The 10,650-nt window shown below is 39.0% G+C and overlaps 1 protein-coding gene across 1 annotated transcript in view; it reads right to left on the bottom strand.

Annotated features, from left to right (window-relative positions):
- The window catches only part of THRAP3 (thyroid hormone receptor associated protein 3), a 21,043-nt gene that overhangs the window by 4,823 nt on the left and 5,570 nt on the right, over positions 1-10,650 (bottom strand). The window contains exons 2-7 of the mRNA XM_010281630.1: positions 9,238-9,399; positions 4,573-5,478; positions 2,384-3,124; positions 1,587-1,759; positions 1,024-1,135; positions 695-779 (exon numbers count right to left, since the gene is read on the bottom strand). Of these exons, the coding sequence (XP_010279932.1) occupies positions 695-779; positions 1,024-1,135; positions 1,587-1,759; positions 2,384-3,124; positions 4,573-5,478; positions 9,238-9,374 (2,154 nt within the window). The 5' untranslated portion in view covers positions 9,375-9,399. The remainder of the gene's footprint in view (positions 1-694; positions 780-1,023; positions 1,136-1,586; positions 1,760-2,383; positions 3,125-4,572; positions 5,479-9,237; positions 9,400-10,650) is intronic.

Raw genomic sequence — 10,650 nt, 5'->3', positions numbered from 1 at the left:
CAGCAGGACTCTTTAAAATCTCTTCAACGTTCAATGTAAATATGTATGAAGGTGAATAAATAAAGGTTAAAATCCCAAGCATTTTACATTAAGCCATTTTTATGATTGTTTACAGTGAGTGCAATGGCTTAACATTCATCTATTCAGAAAAGCTAATACACTAAATTCCAAATGGTCTGGATCTACTAAAACGAGTGCTGAATGTTAAAGTAACAACAATCAACAGAAATGGTACAGTAAGTTGTTAGAACAAAATTTATCATCTGCTTAATAGTGTAATTGGTTTAGATAAGTATTTAGTTTTACTTTCCTCTTTTTGACATGCATGTCTCTTTGAAAACATGGTTGGAAATATTGCATGTATACAATTGATTTAATAATACTTACAAGCAGAAAAATATCACAAAAAGTCTCTTCTCTCATCATGGGCACTTGTTCCAAAAATCCTCTCTTTTTTCTCAAGCTCACCTCAATTGACTTTGGGGTCATTTACCATAGTCTAACCACTTCACAAAGGTTGTTGATACATTTTTAATAAAAATTAACCCTTTGTAGTTCATTTTTAGAATTATGCCCATCCTTAAAAGAAAAACACAAACTTAAGTAGAGAGTAATTTAAACAAAAACATCACTGTTAAGTTCATGCCCAATGCACTCATTTTGTTGAATTAAACTAATCAGAGTAACAGTTCACCTTGAAGCCAGGATCTCTGGAACTTTTCGTTTCCTCTTGAGAGAACCCATGTTTTCTGAAAGTACTGGGAGATATATCTATCCTCCTAAAAGTAAAGAAAGTACACAGATCAAATACAGTCTTACAAGTAAGAAGAATCTGAAGTTTTTAGATCAAATGTCATTTAAAGCAGACCAATATTTCCACAGGTACATAAAACTTCCTGTATTTTTCAATTTTTTTGATGAAGCTAGTTATATACTTGAATTATTCTGGAATTACTCCAGAGTTTAAGAGAAGGAAATCTGAAATACCCCTGAAATGTTAAGACAGTGTCTAATGGCACCAACCTGTGGATTTCAGGGCTCTTTTTGTTTTTAGCTGCATCTTGTTCCATTCCTTTCTTTAGATATTTGGTAAAGCGTTCATTCAGTGTCATTCCTGAAGACCCAAAATGATGCTCTGTTGGGGATTTGATTAAACAATGCCAAAATATTAATATCATCTTTGTAAAAAGACAAAGCGCATCAGCCCTACAGCTTCGTCAAATTCAGATGCAGGGCACGTGAAGCACACTGGTGATGAGCTCTAACTAATGCTGCCGACAAATTTCAGTTTTAATCTTGAAATTAACAATTTATTCAAGTCAGTCACAAGTTCACTAGAAGACACAAATTCTAAGTCACAGTCTCTCTGAATATTGCTCAGGTAAAAAACAAGAACATCTCTTCTGCCTTTCCAGAAGAAAAGTTATTTATGCAAATAAAGAAGACTCGTGACCAGGCTTGTATTCTCACCTATGACATGACCTGCTGGAAAACAACTCTTTCAGCATTAACAAGAGCGCGGAAAGCTTTATTTGGACAAGGGAGGAGTGAACCTTCATCTGAGTATACATGGACTACTGACCTACCTCTTACGTGATGGACTATAGTCACTATATGTTGAGCAAACAGTTCAGAAGGACTTCGCTGAGACTGAGCAGACTGAATATGATGGAAAATTGAACGAAATTCTTGCTCTTTTTTGTTGCTGTGCACAAGGTCACGACACAGCTTGCGTTCCTGAGCCAATATGCCACTTGGACTAGAAAAAGAACAGACCACATGAAACAGAAGAGCAGGGTAAAGGGGAGCAGCATTAATGTTTCAGACATTGGAAGCTGACTGGATTTTTTTTTATTAGTATTATGAAGGCACCTAAGAACATCCAATAGCATGAGCAGGACACTTGTTTAAACATCTGATCTAGGTTACTGTAATAATTCAGGTCACTTGTTACTCTGTATTTGGACGGCTGTGAGGGTGTTAAACCCTGACACCCTGTGAAACACAAGCCCATTCTTACACCACTAGCTGTCTGTGATCTTTTTTCTACTATTCCTAAATTCTAGATTAACTTCTAAGATCCCACAGAGCACATTACACTTACTGGCTACTGCTGTACAAATGTATTTTCTGGAAATTGTTTAGCCTTCATGCTATACTTTCACCCTCCGCAAACTGGTAACCCCTCTAACCTCCCACCACAAAAAAAAAGTCACACAAGTAGTGTAATGACAGAAAAAATTAATCTTTATCTCCAAAAAAATGCAAATTGTGATGCAATATTATTCAGCCTTCCTCACACTCGGCAAGCATATGAGGGTCTCAGGAAAAGAAACAGACAAAAATCACTATTTAGACTTCTCAAAAAATAGCAAATACTTACCGTGCAAGATCTTCATCAAAGGAATCCATTCGAATATTGACCTGGGCCTCACGAGTAATGGAAAATGAGGATTTGCCAGGAGCTAGCCCCTCTCCTTTGGTGCCTGGTTTCTCCTTTACCTCAGAAGCCTTCCTTGGAGGGGGGGAAGAACTTTTTTCCTGGCTTGATTTGCAAGTGGTCACTCTAAAATTCTTTTCAGGAACAAACCCCCTGTGACCTGGTTCAGCTCTCTTGGATGCTGGTCTCTCTTCTTTTTTTGATCTTTCAGAATAGCTTTCCTCCTCCATTTCATCAGGTTTCCTTTGCTTCTCTTTTCCAGGTGGCAAGAACACCACGCCTTCCCATTTTCCTGGTCTATCCTCTTCTTGACTTTTGCTTGAAGTTGCTACGACTTTAGACATAAATTTGGGCTCATCATCAAATTCAGAATCTTTTCGGCCCTTTGCCTTGTCTTTCTTTTCCTGCTCATCTGTCTCCTCTTTGCCATAATGAGTTTCCTTGTGGAACTCCGGGACCTTTAGCTTGTCGAAGTCATCCCGGAACTTGTAGCGCTTGGGTGACTGGCTGCCACGGTATCCCTTCTCGGAGTCGGCTTTGGATGCATAGGAGTCAGATTTTGCCTTTCCATCTGCTGATCCCAACTCAGAGAAATTCCCTTTTTCTTTATTTTTGTCTTTTTCAACATTTGTTACTTTCTGTTCTTTGTCTTTCCCATTCTCAGTCTTCTGCTCTTCTAAATACCTGTTCATAAAACAGACATTAAAACAGTTCTCTTATTAAAACTCAAAGAGGTTAATACTTCAGTTGAAAGAAGTGAAATTTTAGAGAACACCAAGCTATGCATATACAGAAAGCTGCCTCTAGGCCCTAAAATAGTTAAAATGTAAAGCAGATTACTTGGCCTGGATTTAGGCTTTTCGTTCTCAATAAATTCAGCAAATGTAGAAGAAAATGGATATGCAGAACTGATGAAGTGAGGCTTAAGAACAAATGAAAAAACAACTTACCCACAGATTCATTTTAAGGAAAACAGGAACATCTTACCCAATTGGTTTATTTACTTACAAACCTGGTTCAGGAGAACAACACATCAAAACTTTCAAACTGGGCTGTTTTGCTTTAAACAACACACTGGAAATAAAAGCCTCAAAAGCTACTTCAAATTTTGGATGCAAGTTTCATAGGTAAGCTAAGTATTTCATGACAGACTGTAAATACAAATAAAAGCAAAAAGGTTAACAGAGGAGAGAATGTATTTTGCTGGGAGAAGACAAAACACTTCTACTAAGAACAATTTATCATAAGCTAGTTTAAAGCATCAGAACTATGTTTTAAAGCATTCATTAAGGAAAACCCTACTTTTGAGGAAACAGCAATAAAGCCCAAGGACATTAGTTCAGTGCTTTGAAAAGCCCAAGACTTACAGCTTTTTTTTTTATTTTTAAATTTCAGATATCCTTGATATAGAATCAGTCCAAAATAACTTTAAAAATAATAAAGAAGAGATTTAAAAGTGCTCGTGAATGCTACCTTGTCTTTTAAAACAGAGTGTCACCTTCAGGCACAAATCTGCAGTAGACTAACCAAGCACACACAGTAAGTTGATGTCTTCTGTATGAAAGGAGGTCTTAATTTTAGTGATGATCTTGGTGCTTTAGTTTCTCATACCACCCACATACACAGGCACAAGCACTGCAACTAAACCTGCCTTAGGCTACTTGCAGGAGGGCATGCAGTAAGATTTAATTAGATTTTGCTAATTTATAATATCTAATGCGATTCAAGAATGCAATACTAAAAAAATGTCTTTAACTGAAAAGTAAATAACTTGAAAATAACTTCCAGTATGCAGTTAGGTTGCTAGAAAATCTCATCAGGCACATCTTCACTTCAAGTGTTCATGAGCTATTAGCATTTTTGCAGGGAACCTATACAATCTTTAGAACCATCCAAGTCAGAAAACCAACTCCAACTTCCTACAGTACAGGGCCAGATCTGTATTTTTTTTCTATACTTTAGACAGTACCAGGCCCAAACAGCTGGCTAGCACAGCACCCTGCACATACTGCGGCCTCTTTCCAGCTGGAGCCCGCGCACACGCTGAGAAGCCTTGCAGCGCTCATGGAGCGCACCTACACATGCAAGCTGGCCTGTCAAAACACCACAGCACAACAAAACATATCACTTGCCTTTTTGAGAAGGCTCCTCCTCCAGGAGCTGTGGTTTCCTCCTTCTGAGATGTACTGTAAATCGAACTGATTGGTGTTGGACTTTTGCAAACAGGGCTCTTCCTTGTCGGGCTCAAACCTGCCGAGCCATGGTCAAATGGACTCTGATGAGAGCCTGCCTGAAAGGAGGTGCTGCTGCTTTGTAAAGCAGAGCTCATCTGTGATGGGTTGGACAGTGGAGGGCTCGCCTTTTGCAAGGGACTTGGCCGAGGAGAACGACGCCTCACCACAACTGACTGGAGAGGGCTTTTTAATGCAGGACTGCGTTCCCTTGGGCTAAGTTCAGACACAGAAGCTCTTGACGTTGAACTTGTACCATAGGTGGTCATATCTTGCCATGGTTTTGATCCCTCAGATGCCTTGACGTCTTGAGTCACTGCTCCTGAAAATGGCTGTTCCTTAGACTCATCACTTTGATTATCTCCTGCAGCCTGAGGTGGCCGGGCATCCTTGGAAGATGACTTTTTCTCCTTTCCAGATTTACGCTTGGAAGACTCAACTCGGCTATGATTTGAGGAAGACCGGGAAGAGGAAGACCTCCTTGACCGATCAGAAGATGACTTATCAGAATTTCTCGAATGACTTCTAGACCTTGGTGAAGGAGACCTTCTCTTGGGTGAACGAGAGCGTGACCTCCCTCTACGAGGGCTATACGCTTGGCGATAATTTTGCCAGTTTGACCTATAATTCCCATATCCTCCTCGGTTATACTGGCCCCATGGATAAAACCCTCGATTTCGGCCACGAAAATAATACGGTCTCCTGTATCCTCTATTGTGACCTCTGAAATCCCGGTTCTGATAGACTCTCGGATGGTTCCTTTCTCTGTTATGAGATGGAGAATATGATCTTGAACGGGACCTAGAACTGATGAAAGAAAAAAATTACACAAATGTTTTAAAGTTTATTCTTCTGTCACAACTTTTTATTCAAAGCCTTATAAAAAAGAATTTGAAAAATTCATTTCTAAGCTTTCAAAAATAATGTCTTTGGCTTACCCTCATCCAACTGAGATATTACACTTTGACCTCCATAAACTGCAGTGGAAATAACTTGTATCTGTGATACTGTCAAACAAATATTTGACTTCAGGATCATTGCAGAGACCATGAGTACACGTTACTCTTCATTTCTCTAGGATGAACATGGATGCTATCCAGCTTCAGAAAAAGTGACATATCTCAAGCTTCCAGCCCTTTACAACTCAAAGTCAAGGTTATATCTCATCTTAGATCAACTCCACAAAGAAGTATTTCTTTATGCATGTCATGCTACCATTATTGGGACAGATCCAAAATCTTCCCGTTGTGTCCCTCAGTTACCTCATGTGGTTTTGAAATTCTGATAATCAAGATGACACCCCACTTCTTTGCCAGGTGAGTTAAATAAACTGCTCCGCCTCAACATGAGAGGGGCAGTACTGGAGCAAACGGCACACTGCTCTGTAGTTTTACATTTCAAAAAGTGCACCCCTTGCCACAATTCAGAAGCTGGAGCTTCACACAAGCAGGAGAGCAGAGGCATGTGCTCACTCTCCAGCCTGATGCCACGAGATGGCACTGTTCAACGGCCACACCATGCAAGAACAATCATAAAGAACAGAACTGAATACAAGACAAGTACAAAGCCTGCAAAAATACAGATTTAAGTGTCAAACCATTAAAGGTTAATTGTTCCAATAGCCTCTTCCACTGAATTTTTGGAGCTGCAGATGTGCAACTGTTTAAAAGACCCACTGTAGCTCAGGATTAAATGCCAGCTTTACAGTAAGTATTTCACAGCTGCTGGAAAAACACAAACTTCTGCTGAAAGTCTGAGATTTCAGCAACTTTGCATTAGTAAAACAAAGAAAGCATCCAAACTAGAAAGTTTAAATAGAGATTTTTCTAAATGGAATATTAGTAAATAATATTCATTGAAACCACTCCCACAGTCCCTTCTTACATTAAGAGAGTACCAGTCAGCTCTAAAACACTCACCGGTCATACTCCAACAGACATGTACTTCTTTTACATACTGGCAATACACAACTTGCTGCTGCCCCCTCTCCACTCACAGCCCAGCCCCCCATAACATAAAGGAATACAACACTACTGTTAGAATTCCTACAAGATTAGCATATAACCATGCAGAGACAAACTTTAGTTCTGTTTTTTCCGACTATCAAATACATTAGTTTAGCAGAAAACAGTTTAGTCATACTATAGTCATTGCTAGCAAACAGTTTAATGATACTTTTAACATATGCTTCACCCTTTACTTCAAACAATCAAAAAACCTATACAACTTTGAGACACTTCCTCATTCAAAGAATGATGAGAAGGAAAAGCATAGAGGCAGACAGCAGGAGCCAGTTACAAGAAGCCCTAGTCGAAAGCACTAAGAACACATACGCTCCCATTTTCAGACAACTGCTGCATTTGCGATCAATTACCAGCAAGGGACCTGTTGCACACCACTTCCAAAATCTCTTCTATCATTTGACAGGGGCTTGCAGCAGGAAAAGTTCACTACAAAAGTTGCAGAGACTATTTACAAGAAATCTTTAGAAATATCCAGTAAGCATTATACAAAAGAAACCCCACAAGTAATAATTCTCCCAACACTGTCAGCCCCTGTACCTAGCCAGCTAATACACACTGTTCCACTTCTAAAGCACTCACCATTTTACAATAGGTAAAAACGAAAAATAAAGTCATAAAGAAAGCAAGAAATATTAGGCACGTTCCAACATGGCAATACAACTTAGAACAAACAGAAAATCTATCAAATGAAGAGTAGGAGTAAAACCATCTTTGTGGTGTATGCTGAAGTACACAATAGTGGATTTTTATGCCAAGATACCACATGACCTACCTCAGAGAATATCCTAACGCCATACAAGATGACTTGTCTGTACTAACCCCCTCCATTTTGATTCTTTTTTAAAAAAAGGAGTTATTTACAAAGCACAAGTAGATTCAGCAGCAGCACAGAGGAAGCGACCATGTTTACACAGGGTGTCTTTGTTTTCAACTGTCAAAGTTCCTTCATAGCTAGGCAGATATTCCCAAATGACCACGTATCTTCCAGCGTTCCAGCTTCCTTCTGCAAAGAACTCCGTTTGACTCAAGTCTCCGCCTCTAACTTAGTTTTGTCATCCTCCTCTCTCCAACTGTACATTTATTAGAGCCTCTGCATTTAAAAAAATCTCTTTAATTGTTAACAGTTGCATGTGTTTACAGCCTAATGATTTTCAGAATATGTGTTATTAATTTAAGATTAGTGAAAAAGCAGCTGAACACCATTATACCCAGTCCAACGGGAAAGTGTTTGCCAGATACAAAATGCTTAGCTAAAAGAAAAGGAACAAGCAGATCTCCCAATCTCCAGGGAAGAGATTAGCCTTTAACTGGCCTGACCGGAAGCAATTCAGTGAGGTAAGAATAACTATTATGCACACTAATGATTTCTTAAAATTAACTGCAGTGAAGTAACTATCTACTTTATCCACCCAGAACTATCATTTCTGTTAACTGACTCTTGTATGTTGAGGGGAGGGGCAGGGAAACAACCACAAAAATTGCCCCTGCCTTTCATAGCAGGGGACTTGGTAGCGTTAGGTTAACGGTTGGATTTGATGATCTTAAAGGTCTTTTCCAAACTAAATGATTCTATGATAGCAGTATCTTACACCGACATCAAAACTCATTTGAATTCATTTTTAGAAAGAGGAGGAAATCGTACAACATCTGCAAAGGCCCCTCAAAGTCTGGGATCAATTAAATTAAAAGCTAAAAAAGAGCCAAAGATATTTAACAAAACAAAGGAGCATGTTTTGCCATGGACTTTTCCAACTCCTCTTCCCCACTCCGACTACAGAACACACACCTAAACTCTCACAGCAGTAAAGCAAATGTCTGATCAAAAGCATTTCAAATCTCAAATTAATTTCAGGTCAAGATAAAAAGCTATGACTTTTGCACTTTGTCCTGCTTTGGCAATTTCAAACATCATCATTAGCCATGAATACTTTTAATATAGGAAACTGGATCTCAGAGATTGTGCGTACTTAGCACTAGGAAGAGAACAATAGGCTATCCCATCACATACAGCAGCAATTAAGAACTACAGAAGAACATGGAAAAAAAACACACATGCATTTTGACATGGGCTTCTATTAACACCTTTGAGGAAAAACAAAGTACAGAAATCTTCTCTAAGAGCCTAGTCTAAAAATGCTGTAACAATTCGACTGTGCACTGCATCCCTGACAAAATGAGCTATACTAACAAAAACACCTTCTGACTTAACTGTACATTAGATTAGCTGTTAGTATTCATATTAAGGAAAAACACCTGTGCAAAGTAAAATTATTGTTCACCAAAACCATATTACAGAGACCAGATTAAGGGCTCAAAAGAAGTATCTCAACAATGCTGAGAAACAGGCACAATTTATTCTAGCTCATTGAAACCACTTCAAAACAGCTCAGTGCAGCAGGAAACAACCTAAGACACAGGACACTATCTGTCCTAGAACCTAATCAAAGTCTTTCCCTGGAAAAGGACTAAGTGACAAACCATCTGAACAGGATAGAGGAAAAATACAGTCACACCCTTTGGCTTCAGAGCTGCACACACTTACCTAAGTCTGCGTTTTCTTGATCGTGAGACAGAACGAGAACGGGAGCGAGATTTGGAGAAGGAGCGTGAACGTGATCTTGATCCAGACCTCGAACGGGAAGAACGGGATCCAGATTTTGATTTGTTAGTTTTAGACATCTTTGCAAGCACCTGTCAGTTGTACCTGAAGGAAACAGGGAAATAAAGGTATTTGAAAAACAAAGTCACGTGGCAGATTTGAGAGAACAGGCAACATCTGGCAGCCTGACAAACTACAGAGTGACATGAAGCTTGATCAGACTGGAAATATGAATGTTTCAAGTAGCTGCCCAGTAACAGATTAATGGTGTTGGGCTCAGAATAGAAGGTTTATTTCAGTCTAAGGAGGAAATCTGCAAATACAGTAAAAGGCTTTCAACCCAGAGTAATTACAAATTTGAATGCTGCAGTTGAAAGCATCAAGTTAATGCAAAACCCAGGAACACGCAAAGGCCATGCTGTTGGCTTAAGCAAGAACACCTTTACAGAGACAAACAATTTCATTTCAGTCACGTCACTATCGATACAGCCGGCTGTCACTGGTTTAAAGAACAATGACGAAATAAAAGGCTTGCCATCAAAAAAAACCAAAACATCCACCCCCTAAAAGTCTTCTCCAAGCTTTCAGAAAGAATCACAAACAGAAGTGATAATCCAAGATACATGAATGAATATAACCCTTTTTGCACAGATCTGCCTTCCTATGAACACTTGGGTTAAATCCTGGACATACATGTCCTGACTGCTTGTGCAGCGTACGCAGTTGCTATGATCAGTTACAAGTGTGTATCATCCAGTGAGTTCTGTTGCAGCCAAAATAATTCAGATGTCCTTCCAAATATTCACAGAGTCATTCAAATGCTAAAGACAGAAGAGATTACGCTGTAGCATTGACTCGAAATAGCTGTAATTATGAAATGCCTGGGCTATTTTCAGGAATGTATCCAGGTAAAGAGTTCCTTAAAAGATGTTTTAGGGAATAAATAATATATTTATTCCCTAAATATAATTTATATTCCCGACCACATAATCATTTCAGTTCCGCCCTACCCGATCTGTCCTCTTGTAAGCATCAACTTTGTATCAATGAGCAAGATTTTCTAAAGCATTTTCATCATCTCATACCTCCAGGCAAAGAAAAATATTCAGGACTATTAACTTAAGACGGGGGAGTGTCATAGTGTTTACATTTGAAGGTTGGTACAAATTTTTATAAAATTCAAGATGCTGTATTTCTTTCAGCTCATCAGATTTTCCTGTCTGTCTCCAAAAAAGTCAAATGCATAACACAGTTTTGCAGGTTCCAAGGGGGACCTTCACAAACTTTCCCCTTTATGCTACCAACAACCTCCTTTTGTGATCTCCCTCCACAAAGCACAAAGGGCTGTGGAAACAA

The sequence above is a fragment of the Phaethon lepturus genome, unplaced genomic scaffold, assembly GCF_000687285.1.
Source record: "Phaethon lepturus isolate BGI_N335 unplaced genomic scaffold, ASM68728v1 scaffold33552, whole genome shotgun sequence".
NCBI lineage: Eukaryota > Metazoa > Chordata > Aves > Phaethontiformes > Phaethontidae > Phaethon > Phaethon lepturus.
This window is presented reverse-complemented; position numbering and strand designations above follow the sequence as displayed.